We start from the raw sequence: 16,394 nt of genomic DNA on the forward strand, positions 1-16,394 counted from the left end.
TCTGAAGGAAACCGGTCAGGAAGTCAGAACGCTGAAACCAGCTGGCGGGTCGCAGGTCCTCCAGAAGGAACATCACGTTCGCACACGGAGACCCGGACGGAACAACCTGGGCTGGTCCTCACATCGACCCCCGGGCGGTAAAAGGTCCATGCTGGACCACAGGGCCGACCCTCGTGGTCATCTGGGTCCGGAACAGCTCAGTGCTGTGGACCGCAGCCTTGTTCTGAACTTTGAAAAAGGAGTCGGACGAGATGATCCAACCGATCCAACCACCATCATGGAGGTTCAAACCTTCAGATGGACCGTTTCACCTCAACTGTGACGTCATAGTTGTAGTGTATCTTCACCCGGTGCTTTAGCACTCATTTTCTGGAACCGTATCAGACTCCAGGACAGGATCTCCTCAAAAGTCTTGTCTCTCTAAACTATAGGACTATCACTGGAGATCCTCCCTTCTATCCCGCTCTGCTTGAGGGACGTTCCACCGCAACCTTGAACCTTGTGGACGAGCGCGTTAAACATCCTGAGGTGGGTTCCTCTTGAGAAAACAACGGCTCCTTTAAAGGAGATTCAGAGGTACAAAGGTTTTCTTTCACGCCCGAGAGAACCGGTCACGTCCAGGAGATACGTTCTCCTCGGGCTCGGCATTACCGATCCAGTGAATCAAATACCTATTCTTAAGCGCCGTCCAATCAGAGGAGCGTTTCGTCGCAGGTTCGGATTCAACAACGCAGGCGGTTGGTTGCTCGCGAACGTGCTTGGAATCATTTTTCCTCGCCGCAGAGATGATGAAGGTTCTCTTGCGGAACTGAAAACGTCCCGGACGCCTGCGAGAAGGTCCCTGCGGACGGAGACGCAGACAAAAAAGCGGCGAGAGGAACCAGATGACGAGTTCGGGGACGGTAAAAAAATTCTGCAGCCGATATGAGGATGGAGATGATGGATTATCCGTTAAAGGGCTGCTGCTGGTGTGTGTATGTGTGTGTGTGTGTTATAGGGACGGACTATTTACAGTATAATAACTGTCAACATCTTAACAGGTGACCCAAAAATTTCACATCCTTTATTATGCATCAAGAATTAATTGTACACTTTCACACATAAAAATCACGTTTCTCCACGTTTATCGTCCACGTGAACACCGTCCCAACAACTATTACGTCAGGCTTGCGGCAGATCGGACAAATGACATCGAGGCTGACGGAAAACATGGTTTTGCTATCAAGAGGGTCGGCGACGGGATGAAGAGTCGGGGCGTCGGTTATGTTTCCAGGGGTCAAAAAGTCAAATCGCCCCCCGAGAAAAAAAAAAAAAAAAAGACCTCACCGTCACGGTGTTGCTTCAAATGTCGTATCTGAAGCCCGGGAGCTGCCCGTTCGCTCACAGGCACGAGCTTTGTTTTCTTCTCCGGAGAACCCGGTGTTCCGTGTCCTCCGAGTCTGCAGGCAACACATCCAAAAACTCACTCGTCGTCAGAAGGGAGACGGACTCGGGACGCTCGTTACAAAACGGCGTGAATAGCCAGGAAGGGGTGGCGAGGAGGTCCGAGCGTCCGCTGGCGCCGCGGTGGAGCGGGTCACCGCTTCATGTTGTTCAGACGCACGGCCTTCTCCAGCTCAAACTGCCGGTGGTCCACGCGTTCCAGGAAGTTCTTCCGCTCCATATACCTACACACACACACAGACAGACACACACACAGGCACCAAGTTAAGAGCTGCTTTCGCCATCAGGGACTCCGGGCTTGTTACACCCCTGTGCACATAATAAAGAAATTTAGGAGAAAAAAAAAATAATAATAAAATCAGGCGGTATTCGCTCATGCAAGATGTTCCCTGGGTGGAACCGTCACAGGATACCAGGTTGTGGTGAGGATGAGCGCATGAATGCATGAATGCCGCTGCGCGTTTAACTCTCCGAGATGTTTCTTTGGTCTTAAAAGCAAAGCTCTATTTCTTAAAAAAAAAAAAAAAAAAAAAAAAAAAAACCTTCTGCTCAGCCTGGCCCGCAGCGCTGCGGTAATGGATGGATGGATGGATGCGACGTCCTGATTCACCGGGATGATGAAAAGATGACCCGCATCCCCCTTTTTCCCCGAAAAATGGATAAGGACTGGAGAAAAACCGGCGACGCGGCAGACGGCGCCCGCATCTCCTGCCCGTCTACCACGCTCACGTTCCATGCAGATGGGAGAACATTCTGGGTGGAGCTGCGCCGCACGTGATCCAGAACTGGAGGTATTCCCGATAATTTACTTGGACCCATGTGTGTGTGTGTGTGTGTGTGTGTGTGTGAGGCTTAAGTACGCCTCTACAGCCATGTGTACTTGTAACGCTGTGTTTCCTGCAGCGTGTGTGTTCATGAAGTCCCTGATGTCTCTGAGTGTTTTTAAATTAGCTCCATCCTTCTGCTTGGTTGGAAGTTATTGCATGTTAAGTATTCTGTGTGTGTGTGTGTGTGTGTGTGGCGTGGAATGACAATGAAGGAGCTAAAAAGGCACGTGCACGGTGCAGGCTGGTGTTATTTCCCCAAGGCGGCCGTGCGACCCTCCGCTCCTCGCTCTCCTCCTGCACCCGGACCGAAGCAGGGTTCTTCCTGGCGTCCCATCCAGCGCCACGGCATTAAAACCTGGGCGTTTCCCGCCGCTGCGCTCGCCGTGGACGATGGATGTCCGCGTTTTCCACAAGGTTGATGTGGACGTGCCTCGTTCGGACCGGAGTGTCAGCGATCTGCGCGGCGCGGGCGAGTTCGAACGTGCGAAGTTCTAAACATGTTTGACTAGAAGGATCCTCTTTTGCAAAGACGGGATAAAAAGGGGAGAACATGGAGGCTGGGCTGCGGAACACCTGGCTGATCTTCTTCGTGATCCGGCTATGTACGACGCCGTCTGGGCCACTGCTCAGCGCCTTGTATATCCCATGATATACAACAGGGCCGGTGCCCTGCTTCATTTCCTCCGTTTGCTCGAAGAAAATAGTGGTTTGATCATTTCGTGAAATTTATTCAGTTGTTCGTTGTTGATATCGCGGATCTCCAGACAAGGTTGGGGGGCCGGAGCCTATCCCTACTGTGAGGCAGGTTCACCCTGGACCGCCCGATCACAGGGACGCACATAGAGACGTACAAACATTCACTCTCATTTACACTTCTGGACAATTCAGGGTCTTCGGTGAACCTCCTGCATGTGTTTGGGCTGTGGGAGGAACCCCACGCAGACCCAGGGAGAACATGGAGACTCCACACAGAAAGGCCTCCTGTGGGATCCAACCAGCGACCCTCTGGCTGTGAGGAGCTACCGCTAACAGATGCGCCGCTGTTTCCCTTCTGGTTGTCTTCTGGTTCTGCTGGGTCAAAGCGCGCGGAGCCTCCGGCCCGGCGCGTCTCCGCTAACGGCGTGTTTTCTTTCTTCTCACTCCGGTATCAGCTGGCGTTCAGAAAAGCTTTCCAAAGTACCTACAGAAGCCGGAGTGCTTGGGCTTACAGGCTACCGTGAGGAAATTCCTCCAGGTTCTTTTTTTAATCTTTTAATTACAATGCACTCCTGAGAGGACAAAATAGTCAAACCGGCCTCCGTTTCCTACCATAATTTCAAGACTATAAGCCTTTACTTTTTTTCACACGCTTTGAACACTGCAGCTTAAACAATGATGCGGCTAATTTATGGATTTTTGGGGCTAACCAGCTTCATGCCGCCAAATATCATATCCGACTGATGAACTTCTGAAGCTGTTCAATTCCGACACTGAAGAAGACGATTTTAATGGTTTTAGTGCGCTGGTGTGGGACAAAGCAGGGGTAGAAAACGGAAGGACGGTTGTTCATTATTAATCTTTTTCATCAGCCATGTTACAGACAGTTTGGAAAAAAGCATTTCCAGTGCGTATTTGTGGATGTTAGCAGTATTTATTTAATTAAAAGTAAAAAGAAAAAAAAAAAAAAAACTATCTGTGTAAATATCTCATGTTACTATGTGGACACCTGCAGCTTATAGACAAGTGTGACCTATATGTATTAATATGTATTATTTTAAGCCGGTGCAGCTTACATTCAGATGCACTGAATAATCTTGAGATTGCGGAATTTCTCGGGGGAAAAAAAAAAAAAAAAAAAAAACGCACGGAGAATGCCTCTTTGTTGAAACAGGATAAACAAAGATCCAGCTTAGAAGAAGCAGCTTACCCCTCTCTGCCTCGGTTGTGGATGGCCAGCTCCTCTGTGATGCCCTCCTCTGACTTGAACGCGTCCCAATCCATCTTCGACTTCTCCAGCGTGCTCATCTTCTGCTTCTTCCCCCCGATGCGGCCCAGGATGCTGGACATGCCCGCCGTCCGCTTGGCGCTGCCCGTGCAGAGGAAGAAACGTCAAAAACGCAGCAGATGAACAGGTTTAATCAGTTGGCCTGAGCATTGCGCAACAGTTCGACGCAGGATCGGCGACTTGTCGGAAAGAAATGGGAGTCACTATTTTCACATTTTGTGATTCATGATAAAACTCATATAAAACACGCTGCAGTAAGGAGGCGTCACCATATGGCTTTGGGAAATTACTAGATTAATTTTAGTTTTTTTTAAATGTAATTCTAAACGTGCAGATTACATCGATTGTGTAACGTCAGGATAAAATATGTTTACATTTTTATGTCGCTCAAAAGATGCCCCCCCCCCTCCCGCCGGCATGCAGACGCTGCCGCTCGGGTTCAGGAAAGAAAAAAAACAATAATCAGGCAAAATATACATTTTCACATTGTTCAGTGAAATTATTGTGTTTATTTTTTAAAATTCAGGTCGAAGGCCTGCAGAAGCAGATGCCATTTTGGTTTGCTGCGGCAGACGGATTCATTTAGTCCGCCTTTCAATTTCCTATATATGAGGATTCAAATGGACATAGAGCTTTTTCTTTAAAAAGTGTACTTTTTAAATTGATTTAATCGATTGCATAAATGCAACACACTATTGTCTAAAAAAAAAAAAAAAGATTTTTTATATATGCAGTACATATATATATATATACACACACACACATATATTTATTTAGCAGCTTAGACTTTGCAATCTAAACACATCCTGTGGTCATGGAACAAGAACTATTTTCAAACTAATTTATTTCAGAGTAATGGAAGAAGACAGTATGCTTCTGATGAAAGAGGAAAACGGCGTCCTTCTGCTGATGTGTCTGCAGACGGAAGTGTGAGGAGAGACTCCGAGGCTTCCGAAAAACAGCGAGCGGCTCGGAGATACCAAGAACCGCAGCGCGGAATTACAGACCCCAAATTCATGAATTCATTTTTTAACTTAAAATTGGATATTCTTCGATGGCCATGCCAGTAGGCTCAGCTCAAACCAATGGAGCGGGTTATTTCTGTCCCTGCAGACCAGAATGAGGGCACAGCATGCAGAAACTTCAGGCAGCTGCGCATTGGCTGGGAAAAATAATGCAAAAAAAAAAAAAAAAAATCTGAGCCAACCCATCAGTTGGTCTTGAATCCAGTGCAATTCTGGATTACTACTAAGTTCTGGGAAGTGCACCGATGTCCCCGTACACCAGGGGTGGGCAATTATTTTGACTGGCGGGCCACATTTCTTATTTGATTTTTATATGCGGGCCACCTGGGTGTAAATTGTAAATTGAACTAAATTAAAATTGCAATAAAAAAAAAATGTTGACACTTTATTTCAACTTTAAAAATCATTGATGATCATATACATGTACTGATATTATTTTGTATAAAATCATCTACAGAAAATTAAACGAAAGGAAAAAAATCAGGTGTTTGTAAATTCAATATTGATTAAAAATACTAAAAATATTCAAAGAAAATAGCTTGGCGGGCCGGATAAAAAAGCAAAACGGACCGCATGTGGCCCGCGGGCCGTACAATGCCCAGGCCTGCCGTACACGGACGCCTGCTGCCGGAAACACATTTCCTGCTTCACCTCATCTACGCCGCGACACCTGACGTCTCCATCCCGCATGCACAACCGGCTTGGCGCCCGCTCAATGGAGTTTGTCGCCAATAATGCACGCTCAACTAACTGTGTTTGTTCACGTTCGGTGTCGCTTGTGCGCTCGCTGCAGCCTCATGAAGGTCAATCTTAATTCTGATCGGGACGAGGCCACGATGGGGGAGAAGGTGAAATCCAAATACTCGGCTGAGTGTTATTTTTAATACTAGTGTGTAATCACCTGTTATACTACATGTTTAATCACGTCCGTTTTTTTCATCCTGTAAATGTCTGTGCTTGCGTACGCTGTATCAAAACTGCACAAACCGATGTTTCCTTTGCAGGAGGAGCGATCCATCATCCTCTGAAGGCATAATGACGCTCCGCCGGAGACCGCAGCCCGCCGAGCTTTTCATTCACTGCCGCCTGACCGGAGCGCAGACGCTGCTAAATACTCGGAACCATCTGAACACCAGTCATTTGGGTATTTCACAATTACATAGAGGCCATGAGAACCTCGCATTAATGCGCTTTAATTGCCGGCTCGTTGGCGTTTGGTTGGCTCCGCCTGCTCGGGGGCCAGGCGAAGAATTTCGGGTGAAAATGCTATAATGAGCTCACGATGAGAGTCTTATCTACAGCCTCATTATTTCCAGATCCCAGATTATGTCCGAGCCCCTCCGGCAAATACCCGGGTTCTCTTTGCAGCTGCTGGAGGCTCCAAACAGGACACACACACATTTCCTTCCTGTTCACCAATACACCAACAACTCCGGTGAGGGACTCCACGTCGGACACTTGTTTTGCTTTTCGTTTCTTTTTTAATTAATAAATCGGGCACGTTCTTGTGTACAGCCCACATTTAAAATTATTCTCTGGATTTTTTTTTTTTTTTTTTCCTTTTTTTACCACTTAGTAATACGCAGGTTTCGACATGTTGGATGGCGAGCAGAGAGGCAGGACAAAGAACATGCAAAATTCACAGAAGAGATTCAGGAAGCGAGAGCACAAAACGTCCTTCACTGTTTCACATATCGGCGCGATCCTGTGTTCTATAATTCAACATCGAGTGCAAATGTGCTACAATACGTGCACGGCCCCTCTCACTGCTGAGCACCATAGCAGCCCTTTTCTGCTAAAGTGCACCAAACCACTGCTGTACATTACATAACAACACACTGTGTTGTATGTGTGTACAGAACTGATGAGGGAGTGGCGCTGATGGCTCTTTCCTGTTGTGCTGGGTGTCTCTTATTCAAACACACACACACACACACACAAAAACGCCATCGCACCGGAGGGCCTCGAGCTGCCCTGCAATAATTTCCTGAGGATTTATCCCGAAACCAACCGCGACCGTAAAGTGACATGACGGTAACCGCGACCACTAATTACAGAGGTCCGAGCTTCGGCTTGCTCTTCTCACTAAAATAGGAGGAGAGTTCCCCCGGCCACAACGTCCCTGCCCGCATGTGCACGCACACACACAAACACACACACACACACACATATATATATCTATATATTTTTTTTTTATATGTGCATGTGAATGGACAGAGCGCTGAGGGCTGAGATACATAGGAAATGGCTCGTGGACCCACTGCATATCCTGTCTGTCGCTGGATGATTTCCTCTCTGCTAATGGTTTTCTGGGAGGAGGGCTGCGGTCATCTGCGGGGCGGGAGCCACAAGAGGGCCTGCTAAAACCAAGCGGGACGTTCAAGGACTCGAGGCCTTACCCGGGAAATTCTTCCCTCCTACATGCATGCGGAATAAACCCCAACTGGACGTTACAAACCTCCCTCAGGTAGGTGAAAAGAATTGACACTCCGGTTTTGTGATCCTATCAGTCACCCAAAATGATTTGTTTCTATTTTGTTCTGGAACAAATTCATGAAGCCGTGCGATCATGGAGAGACTGCAGCCAACGGTACGGCCCCTTCTGTCACTTGAAAATGTTTGTTTCAAACCGGGCTCAGGACCGTAAATATTATGGGATAGACCAGTTTATTTGTGCATTATCTACAGCGACCACCACGCACAGACCTCCAATCACAGGGACACATTTTGAGGCCGTGTAATCTCTCACTGGCATACAAGGGAGTGACTAAAAATAATCTGTTCGGACTGTTGGAGGACGCTTGAGGACCTGGAGGGAACCTGAAGAACGCCACACCTGAGGGCCTCAGCCGGCCACGTCGATTCCCAATTTCTGTAACCATCTTTAGACAGTGCAAACCCCTCTATTGTTATCGTTATCAAAAACAAATAGAGACACTTACCTTGCAATTATTTTAAATAACTATTACAATTCTGGGCAACATGGTGGTGCAGTAGTTAGCACTTCGACCTCACAGCACGAAGGACCCTGGTTCGATTCCGACAAGTTTATTTGTCTATACATATATATATATATATATACTACTCAAAAAAATAAAGGGAACACTTGAACAACACAATGTAAATCCAAGTCAATCACACTTCTGTGAAATCATAGTGTCCACTCAGGAAGCAGGACATTACACTCGTCCTGACACTCAGGACATTACATCAAAGTTGGATCAGCCTGGAGTTTGTTTTTACACTTTAATTTTGAGTGTGATTCCTAATCCAGACCTCCATGGGTTGATACAATTGATTTCCATTTATCATTTTTGTGTGATTTTGTTGTCAGCACATTCAACTGTGTAAAGAGCAAAGTATTTCATAAGAATATTTCATTCATTTAGATCTAGGATGTGTTTTTTAAGTGTTCCGTTTATTTTTTTTGAGCAGTGCATATATGTATAGACCCCTTCGGGGTGTGTCTATACATATATATATACATATATATGTATAGACACACCCCGAGTGCAGGATAAGCAGAGGAAAGATGGATGGATATTATAATTCTTGTATCAATATCTGTTATATCAATAGCTGTGGAGCACCGGGGCGTTCACCGAGGCATTTCACTCTTTTAAAGGGCAAACGGAGAGCTGCGTAAAGCATGCAGCGTGGAGAACGATGCGTTCAGGGGACGCCTGCTGGTTTTTAAGGCAGCATAGAGGATGCATTAAGGCGTTGTATCAAACCTTCAGTGTATGACATTGCAAAATACCCATTCGTTCAAGGGTGAGTATAACTTAGTGATCGACCTCGAAAAGGGTGAAGGTCCGACCACCTGCATCTCCTGCCTTGAGTCTGCGTGTGGAACATGCTCCACAGAAGAGCGCAAGATGCATCGTTCGTACAAGAAGACCATGTCGGCGTACCTGGGGCCGGGAGGAAGTGAGTGGCTGGGCGACGAGCTGCTTTCCTCTTCGTTCTCAGGGTTCGCCGTTTGACCCTTGAGGAAACTACGAGCCTCTCTGGAGTCCGCGGACACTTCCTTGTTGACCCTGGCAGAGATGGAGAAGAGAAACATAGGGAAAAAAAAAATTGAGCAGAGACTTTCCCAGCGAGGTCTGGGAGACTTAATAAAACCGATTACCGGACAAACGATAAAACGCTGATGGCAACAGTGTTATGTTTCTTTTTCCTGCAGCCGCAAGCAGCTGACGCACGCAAGCACACACACATACAAAGTGCCGTGTTCCGTTGTCCCTTCAAACATCTCGCAGTGTCTGTTCATGCTGACGCCTGCTTACGATCACGTTCATGGAAAAAAGAAAAGGAGGGAGATTTTCAGATACAGATGGTGAGCAGGGCGCTAGAATTCCCCCTTTTCAGGATGCAGACATTGAATAGCACGCACGTACACACACACACACGCAAACACACGCCTCAATCTACGGCTGTCAGACAATGGTGACAGGAGGGCATCACAGTTATCTAGTTCAAGGGCAGCGCGTTCTACTCGATGCGCAGGGCAAAAACCCTGCCCAGTGAATAGACGGACAAAGAGACGTCAGGAAAACAGGGATGTTCCGGGACCTGAAAGATTTTTTTTCTTAATTCTTAATTATTCATGTGTTTCCCATAACTAGAAAAAGGCAGGACATACTGGTGCTGCAGCAAAGGTGTGTTTTGGTGACCAAGTCGTGAGGAAGAGGACAGGGAAAATGACTTTTAAGACCGATCGCAAATACAGACATCAGCGTTAAGCTCATGATGAGATTATTTAGGATTCATTCATTCACGATCACAGGGACACATGCAGAGACAACGTTCATGTACTCATTCACACGTCTGGAAAATTTAGGGTCGCCGACGAGTTCCTGCATGTGTTTGGACTGTGGGAGGAACCCCACGCGACATGGAGGCTACAACCGAGGACCGTCTTCTTGCTGTGAAAAGGCAGCGCTAACTGCTGCACCAGCGTTCCCCGCTCACCATTAATAATTTCTAACGTTGAACATGAATCTTCTCTGGAACGTGCTGAAAATAAGACACTGCTGGAACCGAGGGCGCCTCAGCTGTGACCCGACCGCCGCCTCGACTGCAACCGAAGATAAATCCTTCTTCATTCCCAGGATCCGCAGTCGATTTAACTCATTTTGCTTCTTTCTGAATACGACGGGGGCGCCGTGGGTCCTTATCTCCTCCTCCGATTGCTTCCGGCCACTCAAAGGTTTTCACACTTGCTGAGTTTCCACCTTCCCCACAGCTGTTTTTTCCACTTTGGGGCATGTCTGCAAGGACCGTACCAGGAACCCTACACCCGCGGCCCCGGTGTTGATTTATTCGCCTTACGATTGCGATCTGACCCAGTTTGAAGGTCGGCTTTGCGGCTGCTTGAGCCGAGGAGCTCCTGCTGTCATCTGCGGTTGCGGATGAAGCCAGAAGGCAAAGATAGCGGACAGAGCCCGGGACCTCCGCCGTGCCTTTTCATTTTCTCGTCCTGTATCGTGATACACTCTGGTGCCTCGGAGTTTTGACCAGCAAATGGTAAATTGGGTGACTTAAAATATTATTGATTTATCTACTTCGTTCCCAAACAAACCACGCATTTTAAATTAAGCAAAATATATATATATTTTGTGTCGAGGCAACGAAGAGAAGCAAAGTATGTTAACCGAGGTCTATTTTTAACAGCAGCTGAGTACACAAGCGTGCATACACATGCATGAGTGCACCCACACACACTCTGACACACACACATCTGGCTGTGGGTTGCTGTGGAGCTCGAGAGGCAGTCTATATGAGGAACAACTGCTGCAGCCTCTGGGAACGTCAGTACCGCGCGGACTCCACAGCCGCTCGCATCCATCGATGCAGCTCTGGGTGCTGATTACACGCCATCAAATTCAACCCTCAGAACACACAGTTTGGATTTCTTTTGAAAAAAAAAAAAAAAAAAAAAAGAAAGAAAAAAGGAAAGAGTCTCAGAAAACATCCAAATATGGGCGTCCCCTGTAGATCCAGGGGTCCCCTGGAAGTCAGGGTACTGAAAAACAACTTTGTTTTGCAATATTTATAGCACACACACAGGAGGCGGCGGCATTCATCGTGGCTCCGGGGACGTCCCACATGCCTGCTGCATATGGCGATCTAGTACCATAGTAATTAGACAGCAAACAGCCTAATGCATAATAAATTAGGTGCATCATAATCAAGATCGTGTTTGATTTGTGAAGCTTAGTCAGAAGTAAACAAGTAAGCAAGTATCGCCCTTAATGGCCACCTCTTAGCTATAAAGCATATTTATCTACCAGGGAGGATTCGGTCTTTCCCATGAATCATTTAGATGGAGGCGGCACGCTATGGAGGCTCTTTACTGTAAAGTACACAAGCTGTGATGGCCCTATTTAGGTTTTCTTGTCAATACTTTATCTGCTGTGAAGACTGACAGGGGAGATCTGCAAAATATGTTCATTGCACAGTTCATTTTTGCACTCATTTAAACGTCATAAATGACACAGCGGCGGGGGTGTTCTCATTTTGCCGAACGATAAGCAAACGACGACGCTCTCTGCGTGCTTTTTGGCGTGAAAAAGAGGCGCCGTAAATGAGGTGAGCTCGATCGCCGGCCGTACCTGACTTCTTCTCCGGCGAAGTCAAAAACCTTAGTGATGGTGACCTTGGCGGGCTCCGACGCGGCTGTTGCGGCGGCCGTTCCCGTTCCCAAAGCGGCTTTATGTGGCGCTGAAGAATCAGCCTGAGTGTTGAGGAGAACAATGGAGACGTTGCTTAAGGGGCCGTGCACGACGGACGCTCAGCACAGAAGACAAACAAAACCATGTGAAGCATTCCTTTTTTCACTTGGGAGCACGTGCAGGTGGGTCACCCTCACGTTCCTCCCTCATTGTCCCCACGCTCACACCACGAGAGAGCGTTACCGTAGAATTCATGTATAAACAGCAACCATGCTGACACTTCCTGCTTTAGCCTCTTTCACACACAGCGTGCAACACTGTCCAGACATGACGGGGATGTGTGGACGCAGGTGTCCACCTCCGCTGGAGAGGACGCTGTCTGTGAAATCTCAAGACGGAGCAAATGCACGGCACAGCGGCACTCTCTGCAGCAGATCCACAACAAAGCCTGTGTGTCTGTGTGTGTGTGTGTGTGTGTGTGGATGATGTTTACAGTGACCGGGGCAGAGTACAAACATCCGCTGGAGGGTGATTTATGCGGGACGCTAAACACGTCATAACTGCAGAGGTGGAGGGATCCAGGTGGAATCTTCAGTTGGAAAAAAAAAAAGATTCTCAAAAAAAAAGCCGGAGACTAGGTTCTTTACTAAGTGATCTCCTTCGAGTGGTGTTCAGGGTCATGTCCTACAACCAGCACCCTGCGGCTGAATCAAATGATTAATGGATGCACGTGTGTGATCCCTGCCTATCAATCTCTGAGGTGTCAGACACCGTTAGCATTCAGACTGTTATCATTTTGACCCCAAAGGACAAGTGTCGTAACAGGACCACAGAGCAAATACAGGTTTCTTTCAACTGCAATTTAGACCAAATACAATCTACATGGCAGAAACGTCAAATTGGAGGAATTACTGTCTTCTGTTGCAGAAACAGCAGATTTTTGCTCGTCTGTCTAACATATTTTTCCCTTTTCTACTTTTGATTTGGGGAGTTTCCAACTTTAAAAGCACATCACGGACATGGCTACTATTTCTCATTTTTGGTACGCTGGGCAAAAAATAAGAAATAATGTGGAGCTCATTTGTTGTGGGAGGTTGTGCTGACCTGAACCATAAATGAAGAAGGGAGCGGCAGGAATCCACTGAGGCCTCCCCGAGCTGTTACGGACAGAATGATGACTGTGACAGTAATAACATGTCTTGCTTGCTGCTGATTTAAAAGTGACGTGAAAAACGTGAGTGTGCGTGACACGTTCACGCTTGTGATCCCACATCTTACGGGATGGAGCGCTGACTTAACATGCATTTGATTGAAGGTGGTGTCGTTTTGTACTGGAGACAGGAAGGTGTGACTGACACACCCCTGGGTGCACTGGTGAAGTGTTGAGGAGCGGAGGCACCGGCTCAATCCGACAACCCCGTCAGTCAGGAGCTGTCAACAACCACGGTGCACCTCTTTGAATGAGTAACCTGCAAAGTGTGAGTTCTAACACGTTGTACTTATTTCACAATAACAGCCATGTAAAATTAAACGAATTCACTGAGTCTGACTCCTGTTCCCTCTCCTTTGCGCAACACATCCATGGAAAGTGCTTTATATATGATGGTAGAATCTTTCCTATGAGTTTGTTGAGATTAATTCTGACCCGGAATGGGTTACCTTCTGTGTTGCGCCGGACTGCGAGGCAGGTGCGGAATTCTTCGGTCTCGACCCGACGTCGGACAAGAAATTAGCCCAAAGGTCATCAGACTTCTTCTTCTGTCTGTCTTCAGTGTTGCCCCGCTTCTCCTCCTCCTCATCCTCCTCCTCGGGATCCTTCTCCACCTTTTCAACATCAGCTCCATCCCCATTTTCCCCGGCCTGGTCATCTTTCAACACCCCTTTTTTCCTCTTTCTATAAAGTAGTGAAAAGGAAACGTACATCGGATCCTGTCGGTTTATCGTAGAAGTTACATGGACATAAAGTGTACAGGGAGAAATGGAAGAGGATATGTGGATGCTTTGATGTGAAATTACAAATGACAAGTATCTCTTATTTTGAATTTCAGAGCTCCGTCACTGCAGGGAAATATAGCTTTTAACCAAAGTCATAGTCTGAAGTGCTATTTCACATGTTTCAGGGACCTGGAATTTATTGGACAAATTAAACTGCTCATCCAACCATGTTTTTCACCATGTTCAGAAACTTATGCTTTGTTTAGACTTCTGTGAATAACATTTTTCAAGTCATTTTATTCATGTCATTCTGATGTATCACACACACAACCATTATCAAAGTAGCCTTCTTTTTATCACCATTTCATGTAGTCATTTGAAAACCGGGTCAACTTATGACTGTTCTTTATGAATATACATTTATATATACCTCATGCTGATGTCTTTTTTCTTCTTCTTTTTGCTTGTGATGCTATCAGGACGTGGCACATCGTCATCTTCATTAAGAGGATCTTCCTTTACACATTCGTTGATGTCCTCCTCGCTGAGATTATCATCTGAGGAGGCAGATAGCAAAGTGAACAACACTTCACTCACTATACATATATATATATATATATATATAAAAACACATTTTTGGTTAATCTATTTGGTGCCATCACTGAAGCGTGAGCCAGTGTGTGTACATGGGTGAAAGTAAGTAATGTAAGATGGTGATGAAAGCGCTAAGTAAGTGAAAACCATTTGCCATCAGTTAAAAAGCATACATTTCAAATATATTTCTAAGGCTCTTGAACACCTCAATCTCCAGTATAACAGAAAATCCCTGCAAGAATCTAACTTTTTATTGACACGTTTTCAAGAGAAAGATTCATGAAAGAAGAGATGAGAAGAAATCGCAATCTGATGAATGTGCACATCAGCCAACATATAGTCAGTGCACCTAAGCTGATTTATCCATAGCTTTATCTGAAAAAATATATATGGTCATTTGTAAGAATCCGAGCTTCATCATTGATTTTGCCACACTGCTACGATCACTTACTGGGGAAATCTAGTGCAACTGTTACAGACCATCAGACCAGGTGTAAACAAACTGAATCCTGATTATAGGGATACAGGGAAATAGGGATATAGGGATAGTATAGCAACAGTGATTGTTGGTTTAAGTAACTCTGTGCATTTAATGATAATTAGCATGTTCATGTTGTTTTCAAGCGCATTCTTCTTGTGCCTGCTTCTACGCATTTTAAAATCATTTGAGATGCGCTAACGGAACTACATCGCGGGATTCTTGTCAGAAGCCTCTGATAGCGAAAAGGGAGTATCGAGGAATAGTACGTTGTGGTTAGCAGGCGAGGCTAGCTAGCACCAATGCTACTTCTCTGAATGAGCTAAGCTAACGCCGGACGAAACAAGACCCTGGAGCGGCTCCCCGGCGTTTCACTGCCGGCCTCACCTGACGGGACGTAGTCGGCGTCTTCGTTGGAGGAATAGCCATCCGAGTCGTAGTCGGAATAGTTCATCATTTCGGAGCCGAGGCTTTAGGCCGACTAACACATAAAACACGTTAGCTTGTTTACGTTCCACCAACGGGGTTCATGTCTTTGTGACGGGCGTGCAAACACAACGTCACTTCCGGTAGCGGACGGCAGCCAGAAAGGGTCAAAACTAGTTTATTTCTTACTTCGCGATTTCTTACGTAATTTAATACCTCCTCGACTAGCTGAAAATGTTTCCATTATCTCTATTATCACGTTTCTTTATTTTCTTTCCTCTTTCAGGTCAGTTCAAGTCATTTGTAAGTAACCGCGAATGATTGTGTAAAAATGCAGTGTATCAAACTACAATTATTCTAAGTAAAATAAACACTTGATTTTAGACTGTAGCACTACTGAGATAATCGCACAGTGTTTGTGTAAAAAATAAAATAGTGATTCTTTTTATACATATTGCACCCCCAGCTCCTGGAATGTAATGTTTGACCATAGGCCTACCTTAAGAAAGTGTTGTATATAATTTCTGTTCTCTGCAAATCCGTACATACATTACATTTCATTGCAATCTGCACTAATGTCCAAATTCCACATAATGCATTACCTTGTGTGTGTCCTCTTGCATTATAATGTTTTCATAAAAAGGTTACTTCACTTGTCCTAAGAGTCAGGATCCAAAGGGTTTCTTGTCATATGTGCAGCCCGTACATGTGTACCGTTTCATTATTACTTTGCTGTTCACAGTGAAGACAGATAGTTAGCAAAAAACAAACAAACAAATAAGCATATTATTGCAACGACATGTAAACAGTGCAAAGAAATGTAAACATTGCAAGAGACGCAGTGTTATTTTCATGGATGTATCTATCAATCTAATTTAACTTGAGTTGTTTATTTAATTCATGCAAATTTAACATGAACTTCCACCATATACGTGTGCTCGTGTAACTGTAACTCCTTTTTCCAAACACTTGTTGGACCTCCAGCACTTTTGCGTGATCGACGGA

General features: G+C 45.9%; 1 protein-coding gene across 1 annotated transcript; it reads right to left on the reverse strand.

The window, feature by feature from the left end:
• Positions 1 to 1,043: 1,043 nt before the first annotated feature.
• Positions 1,044 to 15,527, reverse strand: cfdp1 (chromatin remodeling protein CFDP1). Its single transcript, XM_086163665.1, has 7 exons — positions 15,351 to 15,527; positions 14,322 to 14,448; positions 13,616 to 13,850; positions 11,897 to 12,018; positions 9,194 to 9,319; positions 4,177 to 4,335; positions 1,044 to 1,667 (listed from the first exon to the last, which is right to left on the reverse strand). Exons 1-7 carry the CDS (start codon positions 15,418 to 15,420, stop codon positions 1,577 to 1,579), a joined length of 930 nt encoding a protein of 309 aa, XP_086019791.1. The 5' UTR covers positions 15,421 to 15,527; the 3' UTR covers positions 1,044 to 1,576.
• Positions 15,528 to 16,394: the final 867 nt, after the last annotated feature.

The sequence above is a fragment of the Fistularia commersonii genome, chromosome 17 (assembly GCF_037954325.1).
Source record: "Fistularia commersonii isolate RoL2024-O1a breed Wild chromosome 17, RoL_Fcom_v1.0, whole genome shotgun sequence".
NCBI lineage: Eukaryota > Metazoa > Chordata > Actinopteri > Syngnathiformes > Fistulariidae > Fistularia > Fistularia commersonii.

Excerpts from the sequence above, each read along its gene's own strand:
- cfdp1 (XM_086163665.1), bottom strand. The coding sequence starts at position 15,420 with ATGATGAACTATTCCGACTACGACTCGGATGGCTATTCCTCCAACGAA. Across the intron at positions 14,449-15,350 it reads CGCCGACTACGTCCCGTCAG|ATGATAATCTCAGCGAGGAG; the intron begins GTGAGGCCGGCA and ends CTGCCTCCTCAG. Across the intron at positions 12,019-13,615 it reads AGTCCGGCGCAACACAGAAG|GCTGATTCTTCAGCGCCACA; the intron begins GTAACCCATTCC and ends CTCAACACTCAG.